The following is a 16,744-nucleotide window of genomic DNA, read 5'->3' on the forward strand; positions in this document are numbered from 1 at the left end:
TTTGGCTGTTTAACTTTCTACAGTCAGATAACACTGCATCCACCAGTATACTCAGCAGCAGGGCTGTTGTCCTTTTGATGTTTTACTCCAAATGTAGATTCAGTCTTCATTCATTTAAGCTCAAGACAGGTTTGAGAGCTGCATAGCACTGATAAGGAGAGAGGTCGTCCCGTTTGTTGTGTATAGGGATAGAAATTGCAACACGTCTGCTCACAGGTTGTAATAATGTTTGCATGCATTTTGATAAGGTGCAGCCAGGTTGTTTAGTTCAGTTAATTGCACTATAATATTGGCTTTAAAATGAAATATTGGAATCGGCCAAGATGCTGACATATTTTTCTTATCTTGCACAATGAATGAATATTACATATGGTAAAAAGCATTGTATTTTATGTCTCCATCTGCTGGTGGGTCGCCACAATAAGAGTACTCATAATATGATGTTAATTTCACTATTACAAGAGACTTGGTGTTCACTAAAATTTGGTGGAATAAAAAGTGGAATATTTATATCTGTATCGGTTATCGGCTACGTTAGTTTTTATATATCGGCAAAAAATCTAATATCGTGCATAGGTTGTTTGCACGTGAAGTCACGTCACAGCAAAGAACTGCAGATGGGGGACGGGAAGTGATTTCTGCACGTAGAAGCGCTATAAAAATGTCAAAGTTTTGTGCTGTGCCAACTGGTCAAATCGGGCAAAAAGCCAAGAGCTACTTTCAAGGAATTTCAAAAAACTGACAGAGAAACGGCGGATCAAAAACCTCTGCCTAATTTCTGGAGGAGCGGAGTCAGACGATGCACATGTATGTTTTGTATGTCACATTTTCAGCTGTGTTTCTGAACACCCGAGAATGGTTGACCCAACAGAACAAGGTAGAAAACGGTAGCTAGATAGCCAGCTAGTGCATAGCCTGATGATAGTGTTGCATCCATGCATGTAAAGTTACTTTAGAGCTGAAACAGCAGTATATAAAAAGACAGTCATTCTCAATTAAACATACTCACCTGGGCAAAAACAAGACGGCAGCCATTCAATGCTGCTTTTGATCCGATGTCGTTGACCCAGCCACACACAAAATAGACTCAGTACTCTTTTACGCCTTCAATTGGCTAGCCGGGTGGTAGGAGGTCTGCAGGACCAAGTCATTTGGGATATCAAGCGCCTCCACACCAGGCAAAACAGTCAACCCGTGGGAAAAACAACTTTTCCACAAAGTATAGGGATTATGTCCAATATGATTAGAAATTTTCTGTTAATACCTGCTGAGTGTAGGTCCATCTAAGGCTTTATCGATATCCCATTCCTCCATTACCAACAATTCCCAACCGGTGTTTTTCACTTCCTGCCCCCCATCTGCCTTCATCATCGGGATCATGTGACTGCAAACAAGCTGTAGCATCATTGGGAATTGTTAACTCACCAACACAACATAGTGATTTTGCTCCACTGAAACTGCAGTAAAGTATATTCAGGATCCAGACTTCACACATTTACAACCAAGTCACAGATGTGATTGTAGGAATAAATCCAGGTTTAGCCAGTTCTCCAGACCCAAATGGAAACCTGCCTGCTTGACTACGAAATCCTAGAGGAAGCTTTTTCCTTTAAATGACTTGGACGCTCATACGGCATATGTTCCTTTATTCTGACTGGCCTCTGCTCAGGTTGAAGTTGGGTGAACAGATGCTACAAAACTAATAGGGAATTGGGGATGTTGATCCGTCTGTCAGTACATGCCCTTGGAGTCTTGAGATCTCATGAGTGAACATAAGCAAAAGCACACACACATATGATCCATACCAAAAAGAGCGGCTTCTTGGTTTTTGCTGAGTGTGCTCTATACAGTGTCTGTTGTCTGTAATGCAGCAGCAGAGATGAACTTGTTTTGACCCGAGGGTTTTCCGTAGCTTTTAAGAGGCTTAGTCGTGCAGTAATGTAGCCACCGGGGTGGTTTTCATATGTGGATGGATGTTGACAGATGCCAAGATGACAGGGATTTATGTCATGGATATGAAAGACTCATCCTCATAAAATCCTCATACTTGGTAAAATGCAAGAACGTAAAGGTTTGCTTTTTCATATTTTGTTTAGTTGGATGAAACGGTAATTTAGCTCAGTTGTAGTGGCTCAGACTCAGTGTTTGTAGTACGATTGTAAATGTTTGCAAAGATAATGGGATGTATACTGATGTATACATAAGTATGTATTTGGGAAAGCAGGGAAAAGGATTGAATTTCTTTTTAGTTAGAAAATATGTAAATGTATATGTTAACAGCAGCTCATGGGCCGCGGTGTGAGACCAAACAATGTAACTAGGGCTGCAACTAACAATTATTTTTATTGCAAACTAATCTGAAGATTATTTTTGCAATTGATCATTTGGTCTATAAAATATCAGAAAATAGGAAGAACCGCCTGCACGTTTTTCTTAATCTTAAGTTCAAACCAAGTCCAAAGACTTTTAGATTTTCTGTAGTATATGACAAAACGGTGTTTCCCCTTTCATTTTCTATCTAATGTATTCATTTATAGCTCATTTTTTTCTTATTTACTTTACCAAGTTAAGTCTTGTAGAGCCAGCATGAGTATTGCCTCTGACAGCTGCGTTGAATCAAAGCCCGTCATTCTGTGGTGAGTCCTGTGCTACTAGTCGGGATGCAGTCTCAGCAGAAGAGATGGTAGTGCTCCGGCTGGTATGGCTAGTAGCAGGCTATCGTTTGCTTCCTTGCCACTGATGCTAGTTTCATATTGTGTTCGTCTAATAAATGCAGCTATTTTTGTCTGCTTTTCAGGCAGTTGCAGTCGACATTTCTCTAAAAAAAAGCTGCAAATGCTCACATTTGAAAAACGTCATGCTTACCGACAGGTTTGAGGACAGTTAAGCGGTTTCATTTTAAGCTCGCTGTTGAATGTTAGCTTCTGCTGCTGTTAGCTCAAGCTACCTGGGCAGAGGGTGAACTGACTGTTTGCTGGGAGGAGAGCTGCTACAAAGCTACAGGACAGACACACAGAATCTCATAAATGTAACTCTGAAATTTGTTGGAGTTAGTATGCGAGTTTCATTTTCTATGGTATGCATAGAAAATGTTTATCTATGTGCTTTAACAGTATTTCTTGCCATAATAGATGTGTCAGGCAGTACTCTGTTGTGATATTTCAGGTGGTGGAATAGTTCGGCCATAATTTGACTTTGGCGCTTGAGTGATGTTTATTAATGTAATTGTGCTTGAATCTAAAGAAATAACACACTTGATGAGGCACCTTTGCTTCAGCACCAGATTTGAAGTTTGTTTCATAAACCTCACCCTCACATCCTCACCATTATGCAAAAAACATGGTTGACTCATCTTGTATTTAAATTTCATGTTGTGCATTTGAGCTGCATCGGCATGCTGCTGCTGTCACATGACTACCTGTGTGTGCTTGTGCACAAAATTGTAATCGATTTTTATTTTTTCTCACTGGAAATGGTAAAGTTAAGTCTTAACACTACTTTGAAGTGGAATTGTGATTCTATTTCTAATTTTAGTGTTCTGTACTTTTACTACAGTGCTACACTATGTGGATTAAAGAGCAATATCTGAAGAAAACATTTTACTTTTTCTTTGTTGAAGAACAAATGCTGCATTAAGTAGATTTGAGAGCTGTTTCTCAAGACATATTTTACTTTGTTTAAATTATTATTTTGTTGAGAAAAAGGCTCACGAAGTGGAACTAAGAGCAATTTCTAATGACATTTTAGTTTGTTTACTAGGCTAAAAAAAAATACCAACCAAATTGCAACCATTGAGTTTCAAAATCTTCCATTATGAGACCACTTACCATTTCAGATGCTCAATGAAACTGATTTAGAACACCGGACACAGATTATGGTATTGTGAATCTGTCTGAGTTTTTTAAAACTTAGCAAACTATAAAGTGGAGGCACACCGACTCTCTCTCACTTCTCATTAAAGCTCGGCGGAGAAAAGTGTCTCTTTCTTTCTCTCCTGAAGCTAAATGTGTTGGGGCATCTCTCCCTCACCACAACACGCGGTCTCTCCCTATCTGACAGTGAAGCGGAAAGTACATGGGTCTCTCCCTCAATCATGTAATGGTGAAGCTCTGGAGCGCAAGGTGTAGGCACGGTGTTTGTCATCCTCCCTCCCAAACGACATATGAGTCTGGACAGACATAGAAGTGGTTGGCGGAGGCTCACAACCACAAGACAGTAATTCTAGCTTACTGTCCTGGCACAACATCAGCAGCACATGTCCAGTGAACAGAGCTCAGCTCCTCCTCACAATAATGACAGCTGTTCCTGCCTGCCTGACTGTGTGTGTGTGTGTGTGTGTGTGTGTGTGAGAGAGAGAGAGAGACTCATTGACTCATTGGCTCAGTGAGGTAATTCTAGATCTGTTACTAATGCCAAAGGGAGTCCCTGCTTGCTTTATTGCTCTGGGTGCATGCGTGTGTGTGATTATTTGTATGCATGATGCGCATCCATGTCTGCTCATTAAAACAGAAGGTGTGAGGCCTCATGCATTTAGTGTGTGTGGAGTTAAGGTTTTCCTCTGCTCTTATATCACAGCTCTGTGTGGCTTCTCCATGGTAACAAGCTGCTAAGCTGCAGTTACTCAGTTGTTTTTCCTGCTGTGGAAAAGATGTGACTGCCAAAGCAAAAGAAGTTATGTTACCCCCTAAAGGAAATGCTCATGTGTCTTTGTTTCATTCAGGGATTTAATTTGGGGCCACGACTGGCTTCTATACACATTACCAGTGACGTTCCAGCACTGTAAACTAACACAATGTCTGTAGTCTAAATGTATAGTGATGTTCTCTATGACTACTTGCAAACAGTGTAACCTAGGTTTGAGGGTCAGCAGAGTGTAGTTAAAAGGGAAATTGTCATTCAACTAGTTCCCAAAGTCTCCAGTCATTAAGCAGGTTTGTTGATCTGAAGCAGTGATATTGAACCTGCAGTCTGTGGACCACATTTGGTGCCTAATAGGGTGCCAGGTGGCCCCCCAACCATTTTCTAATTCACAATAAAGAAAAATAAAGTGATTGACACTTGGAATTGTTGTACTTTTAGAATATGTAAGGTGTCAGAGTGTATAAAACAGCATCAAAATAAAGCTTGTTTATTAAAAAACGTGCCAGCAGAGGATCCTCTTCATGTCCCAACAGAGGTCCTAGCTAAGCCCCTAATGTCCTAAAATCCTAGCAATGTCCTAAAATCCTAGCAATGTCCTAAAATCCTAGAAATGACCTAAAATCCTAGAAATGTCCTAAAATCCTATAAACATGAATGGGTCTGCTGTGACTGGCCCCTGGCCTCTTGTCATTCAGCAAAAGTGCCCCCAAGCAAAGTAAATTGAGTGTCCCTAATCTAGATCAGCAACTATCAGCAACTGAGGATTAACCTATAATCGATCCTTTGCTCTGACTAATGCTCCTCAGCAATCTAAAAACTTGTAGTGACTCAAACGACCAGTTTCTGTCTTAGCTTAAGTTGAGAGTACTTTATAAACAAACAGCAGAACCTTAACCAAAATGAGTCACGACTGCACCTGAGCATGACAATCCTGAATCCAGAAAATGTGGGCAACAGGTGCCACTTCCTGATGCACTGCCTTCTGTTTGTTAGTGAGTGGTTTCCTCTGTTACCTTATCTACCTCTGTGCCAGATGGGAGTACCTCTCATTAAAAGTGAATTGGCTCCTTACTGTTACATGCAAAACTTCCATTGGCTCTCTCACGTTACACAATACACAGTAGTCACAGAGTAGTCTAACTTTTCTATGTTGGAACAGTGACACTGACAATCTTCAAGCTTCAGACAAGGATTGTAGACCTGAGAGTTATCAGAATTACTGGTTTTGGGTCAGTTGGGCAGCCTTTATTCATTTAATAGTTAGCCACTGATTTGGATCCCAACCTCTGATAGTGTCAGCATCAGGTGAGAGAGACACTGTGAACCCTGGAGCATCAGCTCTAGGTGAGGGAGAGACCGGTGTGCCTCCGACTGCTTGAAAGCAGTTGTGTGTTATAGGCCTAGTTTGTAAAGTTATAAAACTCTGACAGTTACACAATACAATAATCTGTGTCCAGTGTTCTAAGTTTGTCTGTTAACTTTCATTGTGCGTCTGAAATTATATGTGTCCTCATAATGGAGGTTGCGGTGATTTGACAACAGTGCCGTGCAGAATTCACAGGGTTTGTCTGATTAAGATTTAGGATGTTGTTTTTTTTCCCACAAACATTTAAATGACGTTTATCCCCTGCAAGAAAACAAAAAAATTTAATCCCTAAATTGAAAACCAAATATCTACCTAATTAACAAATATTCAGTGTGCCAAATATTTGGGTCCAGTCCTAGTAATCTGCAGGTCAAAGATTTTGAAAATGGACTTCACATTGAATTTTATTTATGTGATTGGGACGATGCACTTTAACATAATTCAGAGTATGAGACTGATGTATTGCAAAAAGAGTGTATAGCTATTGCTAATTTTCAACTCTTGTCCCTAATAGGGACAGTGATATTAAAACACTGAATTTTAAACATCATAAAAATATGCTACAATATAAACTTGGAAGGCACAATAAAATGCATACACTACAGTACATATACTACAGCACAATACACATATTACAGTAGACATGCCACAGTACATATGCTAATATACACTAACACTGATACTCCCCTGTCACTTTGTATTTACAGCGGGGGCATTATGACTTGAGACCGGAAACAAATGTTCAATTCATCTCAGAATTAGCCTCAGGATGTACTCTGCAACGGTGAACCAATCGAGATGAATTAAATCTCACATAGTGTGATAATAAGAGCCTTGTTATATGGTGCGTTTCACAAGTCAGATGACAAATGTTTTAATTGTTTAATTGTAGGAGATTTAATGTAATCAAAGCATGTACTTTTAAACAATTAAGAAAATATTTCTGCTTCAGTGACTCACATCGGATTAGTACAAGCTGGACTCTCAATAGAAATAAAAGCAGCAGTCACTTCATATGGAAATGTTAACTTGTGCTCGTCTTTATTCCGGCATGTTTTATAACCTCCCTGCCAAGGCTTGCTTTTTACATCTCCATCTCACTTGTCTTGTTGTTTCTCTTGCTCTCTTAATTTCAGCTCAGTGATGCTTTGTTGGCATGACCAATTTCAGACACTTGCATTGCCAAAGCGTGTTTAAGATGTAAATGATCTGTCTCTCCTCTCCCTCCCGCTGTCTTCCCCTTTGTAAACCCCTGGCTGTAGGTGATGAAGTGTTTTTGGTCTCTGGTGATGAACTGCTGCTCGGTCCAGATGGCTCATTGTTGAATCTGCTGCCCTGCCCCTTTAATAACACACTTTTGGCATTGGCTATGTCACTAGTGCTGTTTTATAGCAAACTCTCTCTGTGTGTGTGTGTGTGTGTGTGTGTGTGTGTGTGTGTGTGTGTGTGTGTGTGTGTGTGTGTCTCACAGTGTGTTCTCTTTGTGCCCATATTTTTTGTGCTGCTGGATATCTGACTGCATTATGCTTTATATTGTCTGGTGATAATGTGAACAGATGTAGTGTAACGATGGCGATGAGAACACAACAGAGGGAGTGCAGCCTCCTGTCTTCTCTTAAAGCAGAACAAGTTTAAAGGAGCTGTCATGCTGGGAGTTTAGCCCAATATTGAGGAGCAGTTCCTCTTAAATAATGGCATTGTTATCACCAGTTCTAGACTATGGTATGGTTTGGATGTGCATGTCATTGCCAACAATTTTTGTGGTTTCTCTTTAAGAAGACCATTGTGGACTGTAATTAGCATTTATTAATATTTTCTGGAGGTACATCGATGAAAAGGGGCTGACAAATTGAAATGAAATTGGACTAGAAATGAATGTGGGGATTTCCTGCATTATTAGCGCAAGATTTGCAGAAATCATTTAAATTATGCATATTATGGTTTTAAAGTGGGCAAATACAGGCGCATTTACATGCTGTTATGCCGACTCCCTGTTCTGTATATAACGTTCGATCACGGAAACAGAGAACAGAGTGGTCTCGCCACTGAGATTGGACGCCATGTAACAGAGAGGGTAAATAATTTTGATTGACGTGTTATGCCCTAGTTATTGTTTAGAAAATGTGGTTGACACATATATTATGCCCATATATTAAGGCCGGTACTGTTGTGTTACACATCATGCCCGCACACCTCTTTTGATCGCGGGATGCTGCGATGCATTGTGTAATCACTCACTGGAGCAGAATGATACCGCCATCGTTTGGTCCAGTGTAAAAAAGCAAAGGCAGTATGAATGGGGGACTTTGTCGCGAGCTCTGTGTAAAAGCAGCTTATGATGACAAAAGTGATGTACAAGTAGCCCACAGATTGGAACTGTTAAAAAAAAAATTCAAATTGTGAAAATGAGGACCAGCAGTGTCGGACCATTTTAATCTTGTGATTATGATTTATTCTGCTGCTTGTGACTGAATCAGCCTGAGATGCATGTTAGTGCTGCGTGTGAACGGGGCCAGTGTCTCTCTTTCCTCATGCGCTAAGCAAGGTATCACTCTATCTGCTGCTGAAAGACAGATCTTGGCTCACAGTGATATTTTGGTTTCACTTGGGCTTCTTTTCCTGGCTAGCTTGGTTTGTGTAGTGTGTTTAGAGAGGGAGAGGGAGCTAACGTGTGTGCAGGAGAGAGCGTGTAAAGGAAAGGAAGGGTGAACATTTTGCACAGCTAAAATAATTGTAGAAAGTAACATTGGAATAATTTGTTTATTTTTTTTTAATGTTTAGTTAAAAGGGACATAGCATATTAATGTACAACAGTATAAAAGACAAACGTAAATATGCTGGAGTTAGCATGACTGCTGATTTACATGCGACGTCTCTTGGCAGGTAACAAACAATAGAAATAAAGAAAGAAAGAGAATACACACAACAAAACAACAATTCATGCAGAGGACAAAAGTTCATTAACAGTACAAATGTACACTGTGTGGCATAAAGTGCATGTTGCAAAGTGCCTTATCTGTGTGCAAAGTGCAGAATTCAACACATGTATTGGTTGCCCTCATATAAAAGTACAAGGAGCTATCAACATAAGGGATGGTGATTTTAAGAAAAACGTGACATTGTTTTGAGCTGCAAATTGTGGGTAAATCTAATTTTACAAATGCCTTAACTTGCACACCACTCCCTAAATTTTACCAAATTTTTCAAATTCAGCGGCGTGAATTTAATGAAAACAAACTGGAAGTCGATAGAAGGATAGAATGAGAAGAAAAGGCAGTGAGAAAGTGAGGTATGGTGTCAATGAGGGCAGCTGGTGGTGCAGCCTCCAGCCAGACAACTCTGAAATCTGAGACTTGCACAACCACAGAGCTGAGCGAGGGAGGGGGCAGAGAGAAAGAAACACAACTGGGAGAAAGGGAGAGAATGTCCATCGAGGAGGAAGAGGGCAAAATATGCAGGCTCGAGGCAGAGCGAGCATGCAAAAAAGTGTGGGGCAGAGAGAGGAAAATGGAGAGGTACTGACATGAAAGATGAAGTTAGCAGGGCAAATAAAATTTGTAAGAAATCAGTAGTCTTTGTCAAAAAAATGATGTTTCATGGAAAAGAAGGAGTTATGTGTTTGGTTAGAGAGCCGCCAAGAGAGAGAGGGGAAGGGTGTGAGTGAGCATGCTCTGTTTGGACTGACATCGGATGCCGGCTTAGCTTCTCTCCTTCATGCACAGAAACACACCCAGCAGCAGTGACACCTACCACACTCCAGGGGACAGAGGGAACATGGCTTGAGTAAAAGAGCGCAGAGGAGAAAAAGCCAGAGGGAGAGCTACTTTGTCTCGGGACTTTCCCTCCTTTTCCTCTCTCAGCCCTCTCCTCTTTCACCGGGAAAACGAGAGAGAGCGAGGCTTTGTTTTCCCAATCAGCAAAGGATTATTCTTCCAGTAACTCTTAACACCGTACATGTTTTTCATAGCAAGCAGCCCTTCTTTTGCCGTGGGAATTGTGCTTTTGTGCTGCTTGGAAGTTTGAAAAAATTGGTTTTGGAAGAGGATTTTTAAAGCTATAGCATTGCCAAATAGTCCCTGAAGATCTGGCACCGGGAAAAAAAGGTGGAACTTACACAAGGATGATTTGGACACGCTCTACAGTGACTTGGCTGAACTATCTCATGTTGTGAAGTTCCCAGTGGCTGATTGGGAGGAGCCTGGGAGTGGCAGGTTGACCACACACGGACAAACAGACTAAATTTACAAAGCTTTCAGTGTAACAGAAAGTGAATCAGTGTGTTGTCTGTTTCTCTGTGCTGCGGCGAAAGCAACAGAGCAACCTGCTTGGTTCTTTTTTTGGCATTCAGTTTGGCCTGATCGGCAGGTCTGATGGATGCCTGTTTTACTGGCTGTTCCTGTGACTAAAGGATTTTTTTTTTTTTTTTAACTCTACAGACATAGACAGGCACTCTGTTGTCCTCCTCTTGTCCCATCCCCTTGTGGACTGTTTTTTTTTACGGGTATTAAGCATTACAGTTGTGTGGACACAACCCTCATTCTTTCATTCCAGCTTCCACTGGACCCGCATGGGCTTATGCTTCCTAAGTGTTGGACCGGGAAGCAGAAATGTGATCCTCTGTTTTGCGGTGTGTTTTGGGCAGCAGCAGCAGCGTGGTTTCCATGGAAAAGACCAGAGAAATATGGCGACGAGGGGCTGCGTGAACGCTCTACCCCTATGTCTTTGGTCCAAGTGAAATCAAAGCCAGCTAGCGTAGCACTGCAAGCTCCGCCCTGGAATTCCTTGTTCAGACTCTTCTCATGTGTAGCCACAAGGAGCGTGCACAGGACTAAAGGTGAATGAGCTTTTAAAAGATAATGCCAGTGAAAGCGTGCTTACTTCTGGAAACATTTACACCTTTTCTCCTCATCAGCTTAATGTGTGACGTGCAGCTCTCCCCACAGCTGCAGCCAAGGTGTTGTAAAATGTCGTAAATTCCTGCGCTCAGTGCAGCTCTCTTTGTCAGGTTGATAAATTGATACTTCGTGTACAGAGAGCCTGAAAAGCAAAAGTGTGTGTACTCTGCGTTGTTACTTACTGTATGTTGAATAGCTCGTTTCTGGGGACAGAAGACCCTTCAAGCAAGCGTGCCTGTGTGCATTGTGGATTATATGTGGCAGTGTGTATGAACACTGCACAGTGTGTGTGACTGAGAAAAGAGTGGGCTATGAGTTGAGAACAAAGAATGGCATGTTTGTGTTGAAGCCCAGCTTGTTTTCTGCCTCCCCCTCTGCTCGTGCTCTGTTCTTCTGTCTCCTGTTCCTGTGTCTTTCTCATGTCTTCTTCCATACCCTCTTTTCTGTATCTTTTGCTACCATCCTTCTTACTTCTTGTTTCTTGCCCTCTATGCCCCCTTCTTTTCTCACATGTCTTGGCTTCAGAGTAGAATCAGTATTCTCAGGATGTCTGAATATTTGCCTCTTTTGAATCCCTTTTTTTCCTATTGTTGTGCTGAAGGCATTTGAGTCTTTCTGTAGTGTGTGAATGTTTCTTTTTTGTGTAAGGCAAGTTGAGGCTTGCTGCAGGTTAACTTAAAGTCAATCTTAAAGCATTTTGGATTTGTGTTTTGTTTAGAGCTGCCATAAACTCTCCCTGGAGATCTCTGCTGTGAAGGACAAACCCACAAATACTTAGCTCATTGAAATAAATCCGATTCCCTCCTCTGAAATAGCAATTGGTAGAAAATGGGATCCTCGTTAGTGTTTGATAAGCAGAAATGCTTATGCATCAAAATCGATTTCACTTTCCCTCCAGGAGGGATAGTGTAATGTGTGCTGATCCATTAGGCCCGCAGAGGCTATGTTTATGTGCTCTCAGTAATCTAATTCTCGAGTTACTATGTTTGTGGGTTTACACACATGATGTGCCCATATAAAAGATTGCTTGCTGTAATCATTCCCTCTTGGCAATAATGAGATCACATCCTAATGCACTTTTAATGGAAGTGATGGGAACCAAATCCACAGTCCTTGCTTTGTGCAAGAAAATGTGTTTGATATAAAGCTCATGCAAGGCTTCAAATAAAGTGCACAACTTTTATGTTAGACATTGTAGTATAAAATTCTGTCAGCACCTTACATGATGTATATAGTCAAATTACTGTATTAGTCCGACTTAAACTTGACTTCGAAAATCAACATGTTAAGCAACAAGTCCTACTGAAACAGTACTAAATTTTCTCAGTGTCAGGCTAACACAGTTAGATAATGTGGTCTGGAATTGAGCTCTTTCATATATATGTCTCAATCGGACCTGAACATGCTCCTTAGTCCCCATATCAGGCTTTGACCCAGAAGTTGAACTGCATAAATTTGTAGCAGAAAGCCTAGAAAAACAAAAGGAGGTGGAGAAAGGAAGAAAAGACGAAGATATCAACATGGCGAATGCTAGAACAAGAACCACGCATGACCAATTGTACGGCACCGAAAAGTTATCTATGTTTTCACCTTTCGACATGCAACCCGTTTGCCACTTGCTACATAGCTGAAAGTAGGCATATCCCCACCTACCATGGCGAAGTCGGATGTACTTCCATCAATAAATTGATTCTTCTCCAGTGCTTGTTTGGTGGGACAAGGACAGTAGACCAGTTAAATGACCTAATCAAGCTATAACTGTAGCTCGACATCCCGGTGCATGTTAACGTACTGAGTGTGTCTCTGTGGCCGTGGCTCTCTGGAGAGCTGCAGTGGAGGGATAGTAACATAAAGAGGGAACTTTGGACTAAAAAGACTAACTTTGGTAGATATCCCATTGATCCATCTGATCTGCAGAACTTCTGGATACATCCTTGCACAGAAAGAAGACTGTGGATTTTGTCCCCCCAGTCATTCAGTGTCTGAGGCAGTACCTGTCTTTAGCAGACGAGGCATATTTATTATGCTGCAGCAGGGAAAAGCCACATATGGTACAGTTTAGATTTTACAGTTTAGATTCTGTTTCACACAGAATATATAGCAAAAGCTTGCATGATGTAACGGAGGGGGTGAGGACTTACAGCAGGGATGCACTGATTTATCAATGACCGTCAGTATCAGCCACCTCTGACTGTCATTTCGGTGTCGGCAAATGATATTCAGGATTTTTTTGTTCTACATCAGTTTCAAGTTTGATAAAAAGCAGGTCTGATATCATGATGTATCATGATGTTACCATGTTTCGCTCAAATCTAATCTTGTAAAATGTATTTCTTGGGAAGAAACTTTGAAAATCCGTTTGAAGGAGACATTTGTTGCATATTATAGATTTTAGACAGGGAGTTATGGTGCTATATGTAGTTGAAAGGTTTTTGAAGCAGTTAAGAAGTTTTTTCATGTGACAGAAGGTTGTATTAAAGGTTGTGTCATAAATTTGTGTGATTGAATTTGCGCTCATTCAAAGGTAGTGTACAGAACGGCCGATCTACTTTAAAACAATTAAGTACTTTTTTATAACCGAGAGTTCTTTGTTTCCCTGGCACAAAATGGGAAACGACAAAAGCACAAAATGTGAAATGACATAAATCTGTAAGCCAGATTGTTATTTTAAGCATCGGTATCAGCCCATAATTTCACAATGAGTGCTTCCCTCAGTTATAGTCATGAGTTTCATTAATATGATCGGGAGTCATGGGGAAGTTTTTAGCATGGGTTGTTAGGACAAGGCATATCAAGGAGAATGTGGAGTACATTTTAGAGTACCACAACATACAAAAGTACAAAGCAAAGTTTACTGCTTATTGATACTGTTGCTGTACAGTCACAGCCTGGTTTTTTCTGTTCTGATGTAATGGGAAACACAGCCTCAAATAATGCTTACATTATAAAGCTATACAAGTCCAACTTGTAAATTACACATGCAAATAATTTCATACTTTATTTGGTCTAAATCCTCATTTTACCACGTGATGGAGAATAAATCAGCTAATTGCTGTAAAGACTACAATTTCCTGTATTTAAAGCATTTTTCCAATATTCAGTCTCAAACTGGAATTATTTGACTTTTTGGTCACATGGTAAACTGTTGTTGCAATGTGTGAAATGTAGTAAAACATTTGTTTAGCCATTCTATTTATATTGGCTTCAGATATAGCTTGGGCAAAGATGTTTCTCCTTAAAAACAACCCACTTAATACCGCAGCTTGAACCGCAGGAAGTTTTTGTAACCTAGAGAGTGTTGATAACACATGAAACAATAGAGTTCGAGTAAGTGCCCTCCCAGTGCAATATCTTTGCCATGTGTTGGCAAGTGTTTTGCAATGTGTGAGGCACAACAGACTGAAAAATCTGCTGAAGTTGGATTAAGCCAGCTACATGGCAAAGATGCCTTTTAAAGGTGCTAAAATGGAAAGTCTGTACATGATCTTTCATTATGTAAGACAAGTATGCTTATAAAATGAGTAATGTTTACATGAGCTCCACCTTACCTGCATAACTGCTTCGGTCACATGGTTTGACTGTATGTATGTCACGCATGTAAACTTTGCATGCTTTAATGTTAATATCTGAGCAAGTGTCACAGACCTTCTTAAATTAATGTCAGGTCATCTTTTCCATTTTTCCAACAACAAATTGACATAAGAAATCATGCAGGGACACACTGTTTTGAAAATATATCTGCAAGGTTTGCTTGCTGTGTTGTGTTTTAAAACATTGTTGCAAGCGTAGAGAGGACACTGGAAAAGATTTGGAAAACTACATTTAGGCTGAAAGGTTTCAAAAAGTCAGAAATTTTGATATAATGATAACACATGTTTTTAAGCACTGTCTGAAATTTGGAAATCAGATAATAAACTCTGTTTTTTACAGTTTTGGCTGTGATAGAGGATGTAATTTTTGATGAATTTAACAGAAGGCATGTTTTCTTCAAAATCATTTTAAAAAAAATTCAAGAAAAAAAAATAGCCAAAATTTGGCAGTAAAGTAAAGGCAAAATACAACCTTTTAGTTGTAGCCCCTCCCCTAAAGGCAAATTAAAAATAAAAATGATAATAAAAAACACAAGTATGATTGAATTTGGCTCATTCAAAGGTGTAATCAAGGGCTTGAATGACTTTTAAACGTTTTGTTTTTTTTTTAAATAATGAATATTTCTTTGTTTGTTGGGCACAAAAAGGTTAATAGATTAGATAAACAACAAAAACATCTATATTAGCACAGAATTTCACAATTTTTGCATCCCAAATAAAATTGCGTTACCTCTTCAGAAGCAATATGCAATTTTAATCCAGGTAGTTAAGGGGTAGTGTCACAACTTTTGAAGCAGTGTAGGTGTTATTCGGTGTAAAATGATGACTGTTTGTTTGCTTCAGTAGAGAGCAGCTTCTGTGCAGCAGATAGAGGTTGAAGTGGCTGCAGAAGCGATGACAGGCAGTAAGAGAGCATCATCAGATACACGTCTGCTGACACAGAAAATGAATACTGCTATTTGAAGTCTCTGGTTGAGTGACAGATGTATACTGAGGTCAGGATGATTGTTTTGATGGCAAAAGCCATGTGGTAAAAATTGAGCTCATAAAAAGCATACCATGTTGGCAAACAGAGTTCAGCCAGCTGTTTGGTCACGTGTAGAAACTGACACATCAGCATGTTATGATCCTGACACTAAATAGAGCAGCAAACTTACGGATGGAGCTATCTGCTTTATAAAATATGAATTAACAGTGCTGGGAAACCAGTGTGGAGCCAGCAGACAGCACAGTAGGAATCAATGACCGTAGAAGTCTTGTCTAATGTAGGTTGCATTAGCAGCGCAGTAAGTGGCTTAAATGCCTTGAATGAGCATTGCTTAGTCTGTGGAAGTGCACAGAACGGGCAGTGCGTCTCCTCATCTCTCGTAGTCTGTTGGCACAGCAAAGATGGCAACCATAAACAGTAGACTGTGTCATTGTGTAATTCAGAACTGCTTCATATGTAACCGATGAGAGCCTGTTTGATATCCATTGTCAGAAATGACAGAACCAGGCCATCACTCTGTGGCAGACTAACGTCTTCTTCCAGTAGTATTGCGCATTCAGCTCGCTGTCCGTTACTCGATGGTTATTGTAAGTTTCCTGTTGTGGGTTGGTTAGTTGGTATGATTCCCAAGCAGTATTTTCTAGCTTTGTTCCTCAAAGTCATGTTTGTTTACCCTCTGTTTTTTCTTCTTTCTTTTCAGAGGTCCCCACATTTCAAGAGAAGACGAAAGCCTTATTTGGAAATCTTATGGACGAAGGTTGGTATTTGTTTCTGTTGGTGTTTTTTCACCCTCTTCATTTGTCTCCCTGTCAATCTGCTGTTGTATTTGATGACAACAGTTTCAGCAGGTTTTCTGTGTGTGTGTGTGTGTGTGTGTGTGTGTGTGTGTGTGTGTTTGTGTTTGTGTTTGTGTGTGTGTGTGTGTGTGTGTGCTCATCTCCTTGTGGTCATAGCTGTTACTTGGATTATTTCCTGTTTGAGGATTCGGATCTCCTTGTTGGCTCCATTCAGGCAACATGTAGCACAACTGACTCTTTGTCTAACACAGATATGTGTGCAACATGTCTGTTTGCCTTTCACTTTTTAATGTGATATTTTTAGACTATATCCACACAGGATATACTGTATATCTCAATGTTTAAACAAGGCTAAATAGATGATACTTTGTAATGTAGCGTTGTACACATGCTTTTACCGATTTATGGAACTGTTGAGTGTGTGATTTTATTTGAGTGTGATGGGTGTGAATGTTTTTTTTCACGTT

The 16,744-nt window shown here is 40.2% G+C and overlaps 1 protein-coding gene across 2 annotated transcripts in view; it reads left to right on the top strand.

Annotated features, from left to right (window-relative positions):
• The window catches only part of siah1 (siah E3 ubiquitin protein ligase 1), a 35,841-nt gene that overhangs the window by 5,985 nt on the left and 13,112 nt on the right, over positions 1-16,744 (top strand). The window contains exons 1-2 of one of the 2 annotated variants that reach the window (XM_042496500.1): positions 10,350-10,841; positions 16,181-16,237. In XM_042496500.1, the coding sequence (XP_042352434.1) occupies positions 10,583-10,841; positions 16,181-16,237 (316 nt within the window). In that variant the 5' untranslated portion in view covers positions 10,350-10,582. Of the gene's footprint in view, positions 1-10,349; positions 10,842-16,180; positions 16,238-16,744 lie in introns of those variants that run through there. The other variant, XM_042496501.1, reaches the window with a different exon arrangement.

Source organism: Plectropomus leopardus, chromosome 11, assembly GCF_008729295.1.
Source record: "Plectropomus leopardus isolate mb chromosome 11, YSFRI_Pleo_2.0, whole genome shotgun sequence".
Lineage (NCBI taxonomy): Eukaryota > Metazoa > Chordata > Actinopteri > Perciformes > Serranidae > Plectropomus > Plectropomus leopardus.